General features: G+C 39.4%; 1 protein-coding gene across 1 annotated transcript in view; it reads right to left on the bottom strand.

Moving 5' to 3' along the window:
* DNAH11 (dynein axonemal heavy chain 11) overlaps positions 1-20,552 on the bottom strand; it is a 396,815-nt gene that overhangs the window by 357,422 nt on the left and 18,841 nt on the right. The window contains exons 6-8 of the mRNA XM_017871552.1: positions 17,418-17,629; positions 11,253-11,483; positions 9,608-9,775 (exon numbers count right to left, since the gene is read on the bottom strand). Of these exons, the coding sequence (XP_017727041.1) occupies positions 9,608-9,775; positions 11,253-11,483; positions 17,418-17,629 (611 nt within the window). The remainder of the gene's footprint in view (positions 1-9,607; positions 9,776-11,252; positions 11,484-17,417; positions 17,630-20,552) is intronic.

The following is a 20,552-nucleotide window of genomic DNA, read 5'->3' as shown; positions in this document are numbered from 1 at the left end:
TATTAGTATGCAGTTAACATCCCTCAGTTTCCTCCTAATACATAACCATCCACTCCCATAGTTAGAAAGAATGAAACGGTGAAAGAATAACTATCATCTTCATAGCATCACAGTTGAGTCTCCAGTAAAGAAATCCCAGGATTTCAGAAACATTTTGGTGCTTTACAGTCAAAAGGCCTCTGAACTACACAAAACAGATTTCTCATAATGAAGGCCTTTGCCACCTCTGTAAACTGAGCCTCCATCTATTAACAGTAATAACAGTAATAGAATAAATGACAGCTAGCATGTAAGTAATTCTGTTCTAAATGTTCCACATGATTAACTCACCTCTTACAACATCTCATGTAGGTAATATTTTTTTCTGCATTATAGGTGACAAAACAAACTCAGAGAAGTTAAACGATTCACCTAAAATCACACCACTGGTAAATGTCAGGGCTGGAATTTAAAGCCAGGCAACCTGGCTCCTGATCCCAGATGCTATGTTTCTTTGAAGGAATATACCTGCTAGAGTCTGAATGTTTTATGTCCTTGCAAAATTTTATTTTGAAATCCTAGCCCTCAATATGATGATATCAAGAAGTGGTGCTTTCAAGGGTGACTAGGTAATAAGTGTGGGATCTTCATGAATGGGATCAGTGCCCACATAAAAGAGGCCTGAGAGAGACCCCTTCATCCTTCTGCCAAGTAAGGACACGGCTAGAAAGTACCATCTGTGAATCAGGATGTAGCCCTCCCCAGACACTGAATCTGTGGGAGCCTTGCTCTTGGACTTCTCAGCCTCTAAAACTCTGAAAAATAATTTTCTGTCATTTATAAGCTACCTGGCTTATCGTATTTTGTTATAGCAACCTAAACAGAGGGCACCTTATGCTGAATTTCACACACGGAAAAGCAGTGTAACAGCAAAGTTCTAGGACACTATGTGTCACACACCACAACATTATATTTAGCATCTCAAGAAGAAGTTTCCACTTCTGAATTAGAGCCAAGCAATCTCTTCATTCAAGGCTCCTTGGCTAATAAAGTAAACACAACTTCCCAACAAGTTTTAACAAGCCTAACATCCCTCTCCTTAGTATAGTAATAGAGAACATATGGCTTAAGGTCACCAAACATTAATTGAATATTTAGAAATAAATATCTCAGGGAGAGAAAAATATGCTACTCTCCCTCCCTGATATCTCTCCCTCACCCCCCTCCCTCCTCACTCACTCATTCCTGAAAACAAATTTAGAACTGCACATGGGCCCTCTCCCTTGGAAAGTCCCACAGAAAATTCATACTTAATTTGTTCAAGTACAAATCTGAACTCGTTATCTTCTCTACAAAGCTGCTCTTCTTTTTATACACCCTAATAGAAACTTGGGCAACCTCCTTGACTTCTCTATCAAATGCTCTTCTAACTACCTCTGGAGTCTCTCTACTATTCTCAATCTCTCCAGGATGCCCTTGGTCTGGGTCACCATTATTGCTCATCTGGATATCTGTTAACCACTTTCTACTCTTTGCCTCTAGTCTTATCTGATTCATCCTCCAATGGCTGACTAAATAATCCTTTTAAAAATAGAAATCTTATCATGTCACTTTCTTATTCAGAATCCTTTAACTCACAATCTTAATTCAGAATTGTCAGTTTCTCAGGGTAATGTCCAAAGGTCTTAGCATAATCTATTACATAAGACCCTATGCGGTCTGGATGCCACTTACTGCTAACTATTCTGCCACCTCTCCCAATTTCACACTCTCGGATCCAGCCACGGAGCCTTATCACATTTTGTCTCTCTCCTTCACCCACTTCTCACCTGCTTCATTTCTATTTATGTTACAGGTCTCAGTTTACATTTCACCTCCTCTGGAAAGGAGGCCTATGTAAATGTTCTCAGAGCACTCTATACTCTTCATACCCCAGCACTGGGCACCCATATGACAACTGCCTATCTACATTCTCCCTTGGAGTTTAATCTCTGAGAGTAACTGCCAGGTTTATTTATTTTTTCACAATTACAGTACCAATATTTAATAGAGTTTCCAGGACATATTTGTTTCTCAATAAATATGTATTACAGAATAAATGATGTGCTAGTATTATTCAGAAATCATTATAAAAATGTTGCTGTATTCTGAAAACCGCATAATTGCCTTTATTAGCATCATGAGAAGCTATTGAAGGGTTGTAATTAGAGAAAAGCCATGGTTTGACTTAGTATCTAAAAGGCACTCAGGCTGCCGTGTGGAGAATAAACTAACAAAGTCAAGATGGGGAAAAGGGAGCAGTTTGGAGGCAAGCACAATAATCCAAGTCACAGAAAAGACTTGGAAATACTTTCAAGGCATATCTGAAAGAACTGGATGTTTGTTGTGAGAAAATGAGCAAGATCACAGATGACTCAAAGGTTTCTCACTAAGTAGCCCATTACATATGCCATTGAATGAGTTGGAGAGACAGGCAAGAGTAGGTTTGGGGAGGGATAAGCAGGGGTTTAGATCTGAATGTGATTTTGAGATGTATAAGAAATATCTCAGTGGAGACGTTGAGTAGGCAATTATGTTTGGCATGTGTTTGGCATGTGTTTCTGTGGGTACATAGAAGCCAAGAGTTGAGGCTTGAGAACCTCCTCCTAGATTTCAGAGAATGTGTGGAAACACCTGGATATCTAGACTGAAGTCAGCTGCAGGAGCACAGCTCTCATGGAGAACCTCTACTAGGGCAGTGTGGGGTTGGAGAAGGGAAATGTGGGGTTGGAGCTCCCACACAGAGTCCCCACTGGGGTACTGCCTAGTGGAGCTATGAGAAGAGCGTCACTGTCCTCCAGACCCCAGAATGGTAGATCCACTGACAGCTTACACCACACACCTGGAAAAGTTGCAGGCACTCGACACCAGCCCATGAAAGCAGTTGTGGGGGCTGTACCCTGCAGAGCCACAGGGGTGGAGCTGCCTAAGGCCTTGGAAGCCCACCTCTTGCATCAGTGTGCCCTAGATGTGAGACATACAGTCAAAGGAGATTATTTTGAAGCTTTAAGACGTAATGACTGTCTTGCTGGGTTTCAGACTTGCACGGGACCTGTAACCCCTTTGTTTTGGCCAATTTCTCCCATTTGGAAGGGGAACATTCACCCAATGCCTGTACCTCCATTGTATCTTGGATAACTAACTTGTTTTTGATTTTACAGGCTCATAGACAGAAGGGACTTACTTTGCCTCAGGTGAGAATCTGGACTGTGGACTTTTGTTTTGATGCTGAAATAAGACTGGGGGACTGTTGAGAAGGGATCATTTTATTTTGCAATATGAGAAGGGCATGAGATTTGAGAGGGGCCAGGGGTGGACTGATATGGTTTGGATTTGTATCCCTGCCCAAATCTCATGTCAAATTGGAAGAAGGGCCTGGTGGGAGGTGACTGGATCATGGAGGGTGACTTTCCTCTGTTGTTCTCATGACAGTGAGTTTTCATGAGATTTGATGGTTTAAAAGTATGTGGCACTTCCCCCTTTGCTCTCTCTGAACACTATGTGAAGAAGGTCCTTGCTTCCCCTTCATCTTCCAACATGATTGTAAGTTTCCTGAGGCCTCCCAGTCATGCTGCATGATTGTAAGTTTCCTGAGGCCTCCCAGTCATGCTTCCGTTAAGTCTGTGGAACTGTGAGTCAATTAAACTTCTTTTCTTCATAAATTACCCAGTCTCAGGTAGTTCTCTGTAGCAATGTGAAAATGGACTAATACACTACTTTAAAATCTTTTTCAAGTAATTCCAAAATCTCTATTATATTGGCATTGGCATCTAATGGTTGTCTTTTTTTCACTCAGTTGAGATCTTCCTGGTTCTTGGTATACTAACCAATATTCTACTGAAATTTCATATTGTTATAAGACTCTGACTCTTATTTAAACCTGTTGTTTTTGCTGACTTTCTCTGATACTGCTCCAGCCTCATTACAATAAAGGAGAGACAGAAGTCTAGGTTCTCCACTTGGCATCTATTCATCCCCAAGGGTGGGCAGGGCTCCTTGTTACAGCTGGGCTGGGACTTCCAGTTCCCCATGTAGTCTCTACTGATGCCACAAGTGCAGGTGGCCTTGTTACCACTTGACCTCAGGGTGATAGTCTGGACTCTCCATCAGGTTTGCTCCAACATCAGGCTGGGTGAAGAAGGAAATCCAGGGTTCCCACATGGTCTCCAGACACCACAGAGAATGAAGTTAATTCCTGGCCAGCAGGGATGAAAATCATGGCTTCCTGTGTAGTCATCTCTGACACCACCCCAGCAGGGGTGGGAGTTGGAGCATTTTCAGACAGACAGGGTGTAAGTCTAGGTTCCCCACTCACCTTTTCCTGGCAAGGGGAGGGGTGGGGCACAGTTTCTTCCATGGTGTTTGGCTAGAGTGGAGAGATTATGGTTTGACAAATCTTCTTTTGTGCTAAGTTCTCTCCTTCTTGAGCCTTTGGCTAGGGAGAGATCAGGCTTTTACTGGGCTTTTTTTCTGGTCTGTGCCCACTGGCATTTCCTGGTTGCCAGTGTCTTCAGCTCCAAGTCTGGATTACTTTCGGCAATAGGAAAATCCAGGGAACTCATCACGTTGTTGTTTCTTGAGTCCCAATATCCTTAGCCACTCTGCCTTTTTATTTTCACCTTTCAGATTCTTCTTATGTCTGTTTTATATATAATGGCCAGTGGATTTTTGTATTTTTTTGCTCAGATAGTGTTATTTCATTTCAGAAATAAGTAACACATATAGACACATATCTCTTCCTGCCTGCCCAGAAAACCACTACCCCAAAGTAAGTTTCAATCTTTCCCATGTATGTTTTTCTACTTTTGTTATAAACATCATACTATATATACATAAGTGTGCATTGAATACTTTGTCTTTACATTTCCTTGAAATACACTTAAGAATTCTGTCTTTCTTAATTGCTTACAGCACAAAGACCAGGCCTTCATGAGTAAGCTGAAATAGAGCACTGACACTGATATTAGACTAATTTATGCCCACAAAATGCTTTGGCCTAAAATATTCTAAGAAGCAAGGAGAACATCTGTCTTACCTCAAAAGAGCTGTTTATAAGCACAATCTCCCACTTACTTGCTTGATAGGGTCTTGGCTTAAGCCCCAGAAAGGATCAAACACATCATCCATACCCTCTATCAGAGTTTACATCTTTCAAGAGAGTCTTGAGTCAGTATTAACATCTTCTGGGATCTTAGATCTTGGCTTCCTTTTATCTCCTCTCCCCTACAACCCCAAGAAGAGTCCCTTAAGCCAACTTGGTGCTTCCTTTCTGGGCTTCCTGCAATAGACATTTTCAAGGGCTGTCTGTGGCCGCCAAGCTTGCTGAGGCCTTTGGGGCAGGCAAGGAAGACACATTCTTGGAATATGTATCAATCCTATACAAGATGAATTGCTGTCCTTCTTGGGTAATTACCTTCCCGCCAAGCAGCTGTTTGGTCTCCTCAAGGGATAATACCATGTCAGAGCCTCAGAGTTAATCTCCATTGCTAGCAGGTAGGATAATCAGCAGCAACAAGAGCTAGAGGAGTCTCAGTGACAGGCGAACCATGCTATTGTATAATGGCCAGTGTTTTAGTTGCACTCAGTGGGAGGAATAGGGAAAAGTACATCTCCCTCTTTCCAGAAGCAGACGTTTCTAAATAAAATTTTAAACAATGATATCTACTAAACAACATTTTAAAATAAGTAAGACACAAATCTGATGGATGTGCAGTTGTTTTAAGATGAGCAATGCTATTGTAGTGATACAGAATGACTGCCAAAATATAGTAAGTGATAAAAACAAGGTATAAATGCTATTAATGCAAAAGCAGAAAACAATGTATATGCCAGTACATGCACCAAATATCTCTGGAACATCATATAAGAAATTTTTAATAGAGATGCCTTTGGGGAGGACAAATGGAAGACTAGGGAAAAGGCTATAGGGTGAGAAAAGAGGACCAAGTTTTACAAATGTTACCTTTCCAAAAGAATTACTAAGGAAGGCTGCTAAATAATTCATTTCATCTTGAATAATATGCAGGCAAAGCATGGAAATGCTGTGTATGACTAATAAAGATGAAATCTGTATAATTAAAATGAGAAAACACTACATAAAGTAATAGCAAAAGAATAGTTCAGTGGGCGACAGCAGAACAATAGACTTGTTCTAGGAATTAGAATACAACCTAGTACAGGTGAACTAAATAACTACTTTTAAAATGTATTTTAGATTCTGATACCATGGTGAGCTAGGCACCTGAATAAAACTTCCCACTGAAAATCAGCAGAAAAACAGACACAGCAACCTGGATCACTTCATCTCAGGGCACAGGTCCTCAGGTGAATTCCCCCAGATGAACTTATTCCTTTCATTTCAATGAGGACACAAGCAAGATAAATACTAACAGGGTGGTGTAGTGAAAACAATGCAGGGGGTGGGCGTGGTGGCTCATGCCTGTAATCCCAGCACTTTTGGAGGCCGAGGCAGGTGGATCACTTGAGGCCAGGAGTTTAAGACCGGCCTGGCCAACATGGTGAAACCCCATCTCTATTAAAAATACGAAAGTTAGTTGGGCATGGTAGCACACTCCTGTAATCCCAGCTACTCAGGTGGCTGAGGCAGGAGAATCATTTGAACCTGGGAGGCAGAGGTTGCAATGAGCCGAGATCATGCCACTGCACTCCAACCAGGGTGACAGAGTGAGACTGTCTCAAAAAAAAAAAAAAAGCCCGGGTGCAGTGGCTCATGCTTCTAATCTCAGCACTTTGGGAGGCCAAGGCGGGTGGGTCATCTGAGGTCAGGAGTTGGAGACCAACCTGGCCAACATGGCAAAACCCCGTCTCTGTTAAAAGTACAAAAAAATTAGCTGGGCATGGTGGTACATGCCTGTAATCCCAGCTACTCAGGAGGCTGAGGCAGGAGAATCACTTGAAGCTGGGAGGCGGAGGTTGGAGTGAGCTAAGATCGCACCATTGCACTCCAGCCTGGGTGACAGAGTGAGACTCTGTCTTAAAAAAAAAAAAAAAAAAAAAAAAAAAAGGAAGGAAGAGAGGGAGAGAAAATAAAAGTATGCAGGGATTGTGGTTGAGAGTTCTGGATTCAAACTTCCATTCCACCAACTGGAAACTATAATCTCAGATAATTTAGTGAAACTGTCATTTGCCTGGGGGACCACTCTCTGGGTTATAGTGAGAATTAAGCAGTTATATAATGTGGGAAAACTCTGGCTCAATGCCTGGCACCCAGCACTTGTTCCGTAAATATTAATTGGCTCTCATTAACAGAGACTAAGTAGAGACAAGAGGTTACCATTAACAAGAATAGCTACCATCTTTGCTTAGGTATCTGAGGAATTTCATCAAGAAACACCATAGAATGACAGCAAAATTACTGAGTCTAATATTGCTGGACTAACTGTTCAACATCAATTATGAAAAAAGCAAGTTTCCTCTCATAATTGTCTAGATTTCAAACAGTCCCCTAAAAAGATGTCAAAGAAAATACCTAAAGTAACATTCAATAATTGAGAAACCCAAAATCATTTGTGTGGGTACACCTGATAAAATCCCCACATTCTGTAAATGGACCACAGCAGCAAACCTTTTGGTATGCTAAGGCTCAAAGCCTGATTAATAGGCTTGAGATTGATGAGAAGACAAATAAATAACAGCATTTCAAACAGCAAATTACCAGTGATCAGTTCTTTAATTTACTGGAACATATTTAAACCATGTATATACCAAGGGCAGAATGGCTGACCCTGACACACTTCCCTGTTATATAAGCACTAGTCTGTAGTCAGAGCGGACGGAGCAGGAGCAGGAACACGGGGCTGTATGCAATGGGAGGGGAAGGGAAGGGTTTGGGCATGTATTCATATGTCCATACAAATACATGCATACACTAGGTTGGAAGTCATTTGTTGAAATAATGTCTCAAAAATTACCAACTGATTTCATCATGAAGTCAAAGTACAAGGAACTCAGCTAAAAAGCACCAAAATGAACAGCTTATTAAGCAAAAATATACGATACATGCAGTATTTTAAAGTAATAATGAGAGCCAAGACAAGTTTTTTAAAAAAGCAATGGTCGTCTTGAATGTAAGTATGCCAATTAAATTAACTTTTAGTTAATTCATGTTTTAATTTTAAGGAATGACCAAACTCAAGGAGCTTCTACACTGTAAGGCAAGAATCCGACAGGAGGATGAAGGGAACTTCAGGGGAAGGTTATGACGTCTCCAACCAGACTAAAGATCAGAGGTAAACACTGCCCACCTTCTCTGCAAAATAGAAGGGGCTTCCAAAATACAAATACCAAGCCAGTATATACCTCCAGAGCAAATGACTTTTCTATTCCTACATGTTTGTGGCTATGCAGGCCTCAGGCAGAGACAGGAGTAAAATCAGGACCTTCAGCATTGCCAAGGCAGTGACGTCAATCCAACCTGGCCACATTCTCTAATTCTGGCACTCTGAAAACTTGCCAGTTTTTGCAGCTGTAACAAAATCAAGATTCTCTTGCTATTCAAATGTCCCCAAGGATCTTGTGCAGGCTCAGTCTCACACTCCTCCTCCACTAGCTCATTCAGCAGGGCTAACCTAGAGGCTCTCTGAAGAATCCCATTCTGTACATATTTATTGAAAGCCTTCCAAGTGCCAGGCATCTTACAAGGCTTTGGGGATGAGTTCACTCAAATTATTCATCGCCATGATCCTATATTCCTCATACATTTTCACAAACTGTAGGACCCTGGTTTAGCAAAGAGTCACCCACTATAGCAGTGTCCTACCATTCACTCCACTTTCCAAAACTGACTACAATTCAGAGGGCTTAAGTTTGCTAACTACATCCTTATAAAGCTATCATACTGCACTCATACATCTCAAAGAATCGATTGTTCGGCCAAATATGAACAATAGTGAATAAACTCATGTATAAAATAATAAGAACAAGAGCTAAATCCTCATTCTTTTTGACTGGGGCTTCACTGTTCTTGGCAAACTACTAAAATGAAGCTATTTTTATCCTAGAACTGCAGGGATGCTCACAGGTAGCTCCCTGGCTACTAACATGCTGGAACTGACAGAGCACAGAAGCAGCTTAACTCAGAAAGCTTCTCCCTTTCCTGTGGTTGGAAATGTGAAGTTATAATCAGCTCTCAAGAATAACAAAAATTATAAGAAACAACCAACATGCTAACGATACTCGTAATGAATGGGGTGAAACCAAGTGTTCAGGTGAAAAAAAAAAAATCCAGTGATTCAAGAAAAGGCTAAAATAAAGCACATGAGTTACATGGACATCAGATCAAATTGAGTTAGTGTGGAAAGTTTCTGTTTAGTATACACAAACAAGATACAAATCCAGACTGAGGTCTGCAGTTTTATCAGCCATCATTCTGAACTGAAAACGCAAAAGCTTAAGTTCTGATCCCTGATCTACTAACTAAGTAGCTACAAGACTTCAGCAAGTCATTTAACCTCTTTTGGTCCTAGAGATGTTGGAATGGATGGCTCCTATTATTACTGAGACCGATCTTCCTTTTCAGCTATAAAATTATAGGATCCCATGAAATGAAAATGCAAAGGTACAACATTACCATGTTATTGCAATCAGATGGGTCATAAGTGCTCTGTTTAAAAACTTTATAGAGTTCCATAAATTCTTCATTCATCTCATGAACTTGTCCATTTAAAATTGCTCCTTTGGTACCACCGAATTCCAGTCTTTCCAGCTTTTCAAATTCCAAAGTGCTGACAAATATATCCTTTGTAAAAAACACAGTAAAGACCTTTCCACTACATTGAGCAGCAAAATATTTTAAAGTTTCAAATCAAGAACATTTTCAAGTGTTCAAAATCAATGAGTCAATGGACACTTACATGACAAAAAATAAATATTAATTATTTAATTAACAAAGTCATTGCTAATTTTTAAAAATTACTCTCCCATTTTCATATTTATTAAAAATTAACTCTCACTGGCCAGGCGCAGTGGCTCACGCTTATAATCCCAGCACTTTGGGAGGCCAAGGCAGGAGGATTGCTTGAGCCCAGGAGTTTGAAACCAACCTGGGCAACAAGGCAAGACTCTGTCTCTACGAAACACAAAAAAGTGAACTAGGCATGGTGGCATGCACCTGTAGTCCTAGCTACTTGAGAAGCTGAGGCGGGAGGATCACTTGAACCAGGAGGTCAAGGCTGCAGTGAGCTGTGTTCACACCACTGCACTTAAGCCTGGGCGACAGTATGAGACCCTATCTCTACAAAAAAAAAAAAAAAAAAAAAAAAAAAAAAGAATCTCTCAGTGTAAGCAACCTCTAATTCACCATAGCTAGACATGTAACTCTCCCAGTTTTATATCCTCCTAAATGTAAGTCAGATCCCCAGGTAGTATCCAAAACTCTTGTTTTCATCACCCCATACTTTGCAGTGAGTCAGTTGCTTTACTGAAAGTGAGCCCAGGAAACTGTTAAGGAAGGGATATGTAAGCTGCCCTTCATTAGGTATTTCACATTCAGAGACAGAAGAGGCATTCAGACTCATTTAAGTGATCATGAGAATTCTCAAGACATAAAGCTCTAATTTTGAATGAAATAAAACAAATCTTATATCAATGACAATGTCCAAAATTCTTACAGCTTTACAAAGAAAATAAGGCAGTGTCATCAATTTAAACTTTTTGTAAAAAAAAAATCTAAGCCAATAGGCACCATACAAGTGTAAGAGTTTGTGTGTTCTATGTGTTTAATTTACAGAGCACATATTTCCATGTTTTATTTTACCAGTGGTTTTAATATTTTATAGTATAGCATATATTAATATACTAAAAAATAGTGTGATAATTTAAATTATCCAATGGGTTTTAGGGTATGAAACAGCAATTTTAAGGATTAAATATATAAAAGGAAAAGTGGATTTATTTACAGAGGATTAGTTTACTGCTTCCTGATTTACAACACTCTTCTAGATTAGTAAATTCTAATAGTCACTGATATATAAAGAGATTTACTTATACTCAGTGTAATAACAATCAAAAATGAACTTTTAAAAAATCAAAATGAAAGACTTAAAAATTGCCCTTGTACCATCATAGCATTGGCCTGCTGAGCTCCTTATTGAGAATCACTGAGAAAGGAGGCCTCCACCTACAATGTAAAGTAAACCGTTCCATGAATCATGTGAAAAGCTACCGCCTTTTTGAACCCACCTTCAACATGAATAAGTGAAAGAAAAAAAGAATACCTCTATTTTTATCAAACGATCAAGAAACTCGTCAAATCTGCAAAACACCAGATGAGACTGGAAATCCCATGGTCTCAGCTTACTTCCCATAAAATAGCTTGCCAATTTTTTTCTATAGTTGAAAAAGCAGTTTCTGAAAGTCTTTAAGATGTTAACAGCCACCTGCACCTTTTCCAGTGACTCCTCTATTTCTCCCTTCAAAAGGTCCTCAGGTGAAAGGAAAGCTGTTGCCTAGGATTTAATGAAAGGGAACAATGATCAAAACTGTGTTTAATAATTTTTCCCTGCAACTGTCTCTGTTTCGAAGAATCATTTTTAAATGCCAGTATCTAAAGGTGGGCCAGCAATGATGAAAGAAAGAAAGCACAAATTCTAGAAATTCAGCTACTTAGACTTCGATTACATACTTGTATATGTTAGAATTAATATACAGGAGACCCTACTGTTTCTGGATTTTTACATTCTAGCAAATGACTAAATTGTCGCTAAATATGACAACTGTCATGTAATTTGCATGAGTGTGCCTGCCAGCAAATATTCTGAACAATCATTTTCTCATATAAAGAATATATAAGCCAGACAAGGAAATCTATCAGAACATGAATTTTTAAAGTACACTCACTTTATCTGGTAGTTCAGGGCCACTTGCAAAGGGAAAGACCTGATTAGGAGTGTGTAACAGTGGAAATTCTTTCAAGTTAGCAAACTTCTCTTCTGGGGGCTTAAGTGACATTACAGGACATACAGTCTAGCTGACATGTGCCACATGAACTAGTTTTGAATAGAGGAAAAGAAAGGAAGAGAAGGGTAAAAGAGAAAGAAAAGACTAGAAGATCCATGTGGCACTGGTCAAATTCTCATGGGACCAACCAACACTCCCAACTTCTCTCTTCATATTTGATACCCACATTCAGAATTCCCCTCTTCAAGGACCAAGAACTTGTGCATTCTGAAGGTTCTTTTGTATGCTATCTCTTCCTGATGCATCTTAACCTCATATAAATTACAGATTTAATTTGTGTGCCTTCAATTTTGTGGTTGCTTAGAAAGTTGTTCAAGATGTCAATGGATAATGTAATGAAAGTCCTGAGTTCAAAATAGCAGAGGGAAGCACTTCTTCCCTAAATATAGGCATATGACCTTCCATTTCCCATTAATGAAAACAGTTTTACAGGCAATATAGGCTCTGTGCCATGAATTTGTAAGGCAATAAGAAAATCATTCATTTAGTGTCTAAACCCCCTACTGATTAGACTCCTTCCCAATCTATGCTTTTATTTCCCAATCACGTTAGATAGAAAATTAACCTCCACATGAGGGCTGCTATAATAGCAAGTCATTTAGGACAGTGAAGAGAACCACCAGGAATCCCTTAGCAATGTGAATTTTAAAAGAACTTACACTTTGATATGGTACATGGTGTATTCCATATACCTTTATCTCTATGTATTCTTTATAGTAAATGTGTCTTTTTAGGATGCTGAAAAATCTATGGCAAACGACTCCATCTTTTGCTTGAGTGGCCCCTTCTGCTTTAGCAGCCCCCTGTTACCTAATTACTTGTATTTAAAGTAACGTCCCTAGGACAATCCATGCTTAATGTTTATTCCTGTGCTTCCTGGCTGGCCCTCACACAGATGAGACAATCATAGACAAGGAACCTCCTGTTCATACAGACTACTGTTCACTAAGGCCTAAGACAGGTGATAGTACCTAATGTCCTAAATGAAAACACCCAGTCTGTCTCCTTGCATGGGGAGGCAGAGTGTGTGAGGGAAAATACATGACCTGAGGCAGGGGCTGGCTGTGACCCTTCTGGGGGCCACGAACTACTTTTGTGATACTAGCTAAGTTGTCTCAGAGGATCTATTTCCTTAGCTGCAAAATGAGGGAAATGAATTAGGTGAATCTCAAAATCCCTTTTAGCTCATAAACTCTAAATTCTTCTCGACCTCTCACAGTACCCGCTCTGGAGCATGCCTAACCACAGCAGCTCTATCATCGCATACTTCATGGTACCAGCACAAACAAGCTAAAAGCCACCAGATTTAGGATGAACTGGTCCCACTTCAGAGGCCTTATAAACTAAAATACTGTTAACCAACTTATTTATCAATAAGCTGATCGATTAACCAATTTACCAATGATATTGTTAGTTTGAGGCTTGTCTCTCTGCTGCTGGTTCTCTATTCTTTTGCATGTGTTTTTATGGACTGTTGTTTTAGCTCAATCCTGACAGCTCTACTCCACACTCGACTACTCAGACTTAAACTCTTCCTTACCTAGGATCTTGTAGGTGACAATGTCTACAACAGATACACCAAGCCATGGAATAGACAAGGTAGTGGCTAGAGTGGTAATGACACATAAGGACCAGGGAGTAGAGTCAGGTTACCAGAGAAGAAAGGCAAGGCATTAAGACCCCATTAGCAAAGCCTGTGCTAGCATGCAAGGTGAACAGGTGATGCCTTTTATGTGTCTAGCCTAAATAATGATGTTAGTGGTCACCACTAGAAAACGAGAAAAGAAATACATTTGTTTATAAAGTAACAAAGGGTTTCTGACTCTGACTGGCATTCCAGTCACAGGGTCAGGCATATAATGAAACTGAGTAAAGCAGATCAAAAACGACAGTGAACGGAGAAGGTCATGGTCATCTAGACAGCACCTGTTTCACCTAAAGCGGCATTTGAAGCTATGGTCACTGGCTGAGCCTACGGGGATGGCGCAAGCACTGTAGCAAGATCTCTGAGTTTTCAATGGAGGCTGAAATGCTGGCATTTAAATGAGATCTATCCAATTTAAGTATTAACAACAATTTTTAAATTAAAAAATATTATACAAAATAGAAACACTGCATTGATCTCTGGGCCAAATGAGCTGATAGCATGTCAGTTTATGACCTCTAATATGTAACATAAGAAGGGTTTGAAATTTCACAAAATCTTGATCAATACATTCATGAAAGCAAAGAACATGTAGGTGACAAGAGGAAATACAATTATAGAAAACATAAAATGTGTAATCACATATCATGCAAGGTACAAATTTAAAAACATGTTACCACTAGAACACAATAAATGACCCCCAATTTTTTTAAAGATGGCAATGCTCCAAGTTGACAGGTCATAGTGAAACCTTTTACACATTGATAATAGCAACGTAATAGATATAACCTTTTAGAAAATAATTTGTAAGTATCAAATATTGCTCAGGAGCCATGAAAAGATTGCATCCTTTGACCAACATCAGGAATTTATAGTAAGCCAATTATTCCAGTCAAAACAGGGGATCTTTGTATAGTTTTCTGCATGTTGTTTATAATCAAGGAGGCTGGAAGCAACTTACATATACAGCAATAACAAAATCATCTTTCAAGTAGTACAAAACTGTACATATGATAAAATGTATAAATGCTTAATGGAGTGATAAAACTGAAGAACTATTTCCACTGTTCCAACACTATGCAATGAGAATATTTTACAATTATCATTAGCATACCACGTATTAGGTCACATTTAGACATAAAAAAACTTATTTTAAAATATGGAGCATGGTATAATGGGTGAGAATTCTATTATTGACTTGTTGCATTGGAAAGTTACTTATCTTCTTAGGCTTCAGGGTTTTTTTCATTATAAAATGAAGCTACTCATAATATCTATGTCGTAGCATTGCTATGAGGACTTAACTTTTGAATTTTCGTAAAGGGCTTGGAAAAGCTCCTGAACAAAATAAGTATTATATAGTGTTTGTTAAATAACTATATAAAAGTAGTAAAATTGGTGGCTGGTGGTTAGTGCTTCAGGGAACCAGCTATGGACACTGGCTAATTGTTAACTTTTGACTCCTAACATGTTGGGCGTATTTACCACAAAGTCTGAAATCTGCCGTTCATAGAATCAAAGGAATCGGGTCAATGAAACCTTTGGATAGAAGCCAGAACTAAGGAACAAGAGAAGCCACATTATTTTATCAGAAGCTTGGCAGAATCTGGCTGTTGACACAGACCAGAAGCCAGACATGAGAAGTTTACAGGCTTACAGATAACCAGGACTTACAATAAGTCACCTGTGCTAACAAATAGTCTCCTCTGTCATTTATACATTAACAAGGATTTGCAGTGAAACAGTTTCAATTATTCTCAAAATGAGAAATAGTTCCCTAAATAGGAGTTTGGGGGAAGTGGTGGTTACAGTTTTTGACCCTGCAACAGTGATTGTGGTGTTTTACATAGAGACCCAAGCCATTAGGGTCCAGGGAACCTGTTTAACAAAAGGGCAAAACTGAGTTTGCCCAACAGAGTAACAGAAATTGAACAAAAGCAGAGGAGATGATGATAAAATACAGCAAGGGATCGACCTGTTGTTATCTCCTACCAACAGCCGCAACTAGCCTGTAAGTCAACAGTTTGTCAAAAGAACAAAATGCAACTAACATTTACTGAAACTCGATTAAACACCAAGCAATGCTGGGGATTTCACTTAGGTTATCTTTTAATCCTCACAATAGCCATGGACTAGGCATTATCCCCACTGACAGATGTGGAAACTGAGGAGTCATTTAACTTCCCTTAAGTGGGTCAATTAGATTTGAATCCAGCTTGGTCTGGGTCCAAAGCCTTTCCCACACAGCACTCCATCTTTTCAGAATCAGAGAGGGAAAGAGATGAAAAACATTAACAATGCAACCTCATACTCCAGAAACTCTAAGCTGCAAGTCTGCAGACCTGTTCTCTGGTCTGGCTTTCCTCCTAACTTCTCAGGGAAATTGAGCAAATAACATCATTTTTCAAGTCTTGGTTAATTCATTTGAAAAATATCTGAATTGTGTCCCTTCAAATTGATATGTTGAAAGCCTAACTCCCAATGTGACTGTATCTGGATATAGGGTCTTTAGGAGATAACTGCGATTAAATGAGGTTATAAAGATGGGGACTTAATCCTATAGGACTGTGGTCTTATAAGAGGAAGATGGCCGGCCAGGCACAGTGGCTCACGCCTGTAATCCCAGCACTTTGGGAGGCTGAGGTGGGCGGATCACGAGGTCAGGAGATCGAGACCATCCTGGCTGACACAGTGAAACCCCGTCTCTACTAAAAATACAAAAAAACTAGCCGGGCGAGATGGCGGGCGTCTATAGTCCCAGCTACTTGGGAGGCTGAGGCAGGAGAATGGTGTGAGTCCGGGAGGTGGAGCTTGCAGTGAACTGAGATCCGGCCACTGCACTCCAGCCTGGGTGACAGAGCGAGATTCCATCTCAAAAAAATAATTAAAAATAAAATTAAAAAATATAAAAAAGAGGAAGATGGCCAAGTGAGGACACAGTGAGAAAGCAGCCAGTCATCAGCAAGCCAGGAAGAGGGCCCTCACCAGAACCTGAGCACGCTGGCACTCTCATCTCAGACTTTCAGCTTCTAGAACTGTGAGAAAAAATAAATTTCTGACGTTTAACCTACCCAGTCCATAGTACTTTGCTATGGAAGCCTGAGCAGACTAATACACACCTCCAAATAAGAACCACTGGATTATGTAGCATCCAAGTATCTTTTAGCTCTCAAATTATGTAATACCCTGTGGTACTGTGAACATAGAAGAATCCACATTCACATAGACAGGATGAGGACACAGAGAGAGCTGGTCCTTTTTTTTTTTTTTTTTTTTTAAACATTTCGCAGGTTGAGTAAGGAATAGAGAAGCAATTATAAAAGAGATTTTAAAAGACCAACAATGAATCAGAAGTTTTTCAATACAATTCTACTACTATATTTTTAGGATTTTCTTTTTGCCAGATGCTCTTAACTTATCACACTTTCCAAAAGGCTTTTATCAGTCAGTGTTTCTGTGAAAATGAAAGGAAGGCTACAAAGAAGGTACTACACATCTGTCTTTTACTGGAAGCTGCCTTAAAGCCTTTTGAAGAAAGGTACAGATACTAAACAAACAAAACCCGCCAACAACTTGTCCTTTATGTCTGACTTATTTTCATAGCTTTCTGTCATTTAGGATTAAAAGGTTACTTGGCCTTTGTTACCATAAACGTCCCTTCTCAAAAAAGAAAAAGAAAGATGGTGTTCTTACTGTATACTAGATTATTCTTCGCTAGTCTAGTAAAACCACCTCACAGCAACAATTCTTATTGTTCCTGTTTTTTGATGCTTCATACCTGGTTAATGAAGAGATTACAAAACTCTTGCAATAAAACTATAACCCGAGCAGGGGTGTTATAAAACTTCGAATGACTCCAGATCAGACAGATGGTATGAAATAATGGAGCGATTAATATGCGGGTCTGTGGGAATTCCGTCTCCTGGAGACATTGGATGTGTCTCCTCAGAGGTCTCAGGTAAAGTTCCACATCTTGGGCTTCGAGAAGGGCTGAAAGCAAAGAACCATCATTAACGTGATTTTTTTTTTTTCTAAATTCACTTTACATGTAGAAGAGGGCCACGTAAAACAACACAGCCACACTTAAATGTTGTCATAGTTCCCTTTATATTACTTATCCTACAATCTACACATGAGCAATGTGGAAAACTTTAGACACTATCCATCTGTAACTCAGTCATTTGGGAGAGCACTGATCTAGTTACCCACATAGCATAAATAAATTGTGATGGAAAACCCAAGGGGAAAATACCCCTGGAGTCTAAAGAAATTTACTCAACCCTGTGGAAACTGGGAATAAAACCTCTCTGCAATGTTGTCACTTTATGGCTTGGATTACAAACTTCATCACTAGAATGTTAATTCCTTCTAGGAACTTGGTACGAGCACAATTGAATTGTTTACTCTCTCATTCCAGTTTCCTATGACAGTAACTCATGCAATGACTGAGAAAAATTATATTATTAATAAAGGTTTAACTTAAAATTGTTAAGAACAGTGATGAAAGTATTTTGAAACTCGACAGAGGTGAGGTAGTACAACATCATGAACGTACTAAAACTTGAATGAATTATACACTTTAAAATTGTTAATTTATGTTATGTGAATTTTATTTCAATAAAACAAATGTTAAGCATGGTAAATATTTTTTTTTCACATGCTATAGAGGGCCAGGTGCAGTGGTCCATGCTTGTAATCCCAGCACTTTGGAAGGATTAGTTGAGTCCAGGAGTTCAAAACCAGCCTGGGCAACATAGCAAGACCTCATCTCTACAAAAAACTTAAAAATTAGCTGTGCATGGTGGCAGGTGCCTGTGGTCCGAGCTCCTCAGGAGGCTGAGGTGGAAGGAGCACTTGAGCCTGGGAGGTCGAGGCTGCAGTGAGCCATAATCACACCACTGCACTCCAGCCTGAGCAACAGAGCAAGACTCTGTCTCCAAAAAAGAAAAAGAAAAAAATCAAACCAAAGAATGCTATAGATATGAAGAAACATTTAAATATTTAACTCTCATTAATGACTGCTTAATCTAATCCAAAGTTTTCTCTTGCTTAGCACTGGTCCTTTTAATATACCCTAAATGGATTTCCATGATATTCCATTTTGCTCCCAAGGCTGCAAATACCCCTGATGAACTGAGAACAAATTTTTTTATGAAAGTAGGGAACAAGGTCAAGTAAATTCTAGTTTTTGGTGTTAACCCAAAAGGCTTGTGTCAAGAACAAAAAACAGAAAAACCCTGCTAAATTGTGTCACCAGGAGTCAAGGACGCACCCAGCCACTTGATGTGTAACCAATTAATCTGTCTATGTAACAATAAAAAGAATGTTCAGGAATTATTTTCAAGATGTACTGTTTCAAAATTAGTATTTTTATCAATGTTTATGTCAACATTAAATAACTGCATCTAGTAGGTAAGTGCCCTGAAATATTAAGTGTCCTTAAAATGTGATCAGCATGTCTGGTGACTCCACAATGCCTGAAGTACGTCTTTGAGAAGACCTTTCTTCCCCCAACTTGACCATGGGTTTGGGCCACTTGTTCTATTGAGAAGTGTTTTATTTCTGTATCTCCAGGCCACACACACATAAGGCTCAGAGGACCCTGGGATTCATTCCTGCAGAAGCTGTATCCAGAGAAAATTTTCGTCCTATGCTAACATAGAAAAAAAAAAAATGCCAACAGCTTCTATTTATTGAAGCATACTTACTACATGTCCAGTACCTCGTACAGTGTATAATATGCTATCCCTAACCCAGTGGTTCTCAACCAGGAGAAATCTTGCCCCCAGGGGACATTTGGCCATGTCTGGAGACATTTATGACCACCACAACAGGGATGGCACCAGCAGGTAAAGGCCAGAGATACTGCTAAATATCCTACAATATGTAAGATGCCCCCCCACAACAAAAAATTATCTAACCCAAAATGTTGATCATGACAAGACTGAGAAATACTAAATCCACGTAGCAATTCTTCAAGGAAGGTGTTAATAGGCCAATACAAACCAGAGGCTTAGCAAATTTAAAATGCTCAGTAAGCGGGGTTGGGACAGGAATTCAGATCTTACAGAGTCCCTGCTGTATATATTCCTCCTTATCTTAAGCTTTCTTTTTAAACTGAATTCATGCAGAAAACCCTAAAGATGTATTAAAACATATTTGAAGTGAATTTTCAGTATTTCCTAACTTTCCAAATGTCACATGGGAAAAATAAACTTTTACTGTTAGAAACAAAAAAAAGTTACTTGTCCATATTACCTCCAATTGTATTATTTAAAACCTCAGTATCATGTATATCCATAAGTAAATGCTTATCCATGTGCAAAGAAACATGAACAGAAATCAAGGAACTGAGCAAGATTGTCATCTTTGGGTAGGGCTGAAACTAGATAGTGGAAGGACAAGGATGGTGAGAAGACTGTCAACTGGGTATCATTTTATGATTCCTGGTTTGTAATAAGATGCATGCATTGTCTATTCAAAATTCAACAAGCCCTCCACTCTGTACATTTCATCTTCACCAAAACTTCAATGATGGCTTTGAGTGTTTGCAAGCTAAATAACTGGTGGATATCAAACACACTCAGAGAACTGAACTGGTGAATAACTGGACTCATCATAGCCCAATCTGTTGACTGGAAAACCTCTATCCAGAGTTATTTTTTTTCCTCTGCTAAATACTGAAGGCCTCACTCCTCCACAAACAGTCTAATTAAAATTTCAATCTGGAGCCACTCTGGCAGGTATCTACTACATACCAGATAAACTAAAAGTAGTTTAGTATGGGTGGAGAATAAAGTACAAAGGGTGAGATGAATTCATCATCAGAAGAGCCAAGAGCAATCACTCCCCGAACATGGCGGAAGGGTAAATGTCAAGGCCAAGCAGGCAAGGGCTGGATCATGAGCAGATG

This window comes from Rhinopithecus bieti, unplaced genomic scaffold (genome assembly GCF_001698545.2).
Source record: "Rhinopithecus bieti isolate Rb0 unplaced genomic scaffold, ASM169854v2 scaffold_5882, whole genome shotgun sequence".
Taxonomy (NCBI): Eukaryota; Metazoa; Chordata; class Mammalia; order Primates; family Cercopithecidae; genus Rhinopithecus; species Rhinopithecus bieti.
This window is presented reverse-complemented; position numbering and strand designations above follow the sequence as displayed.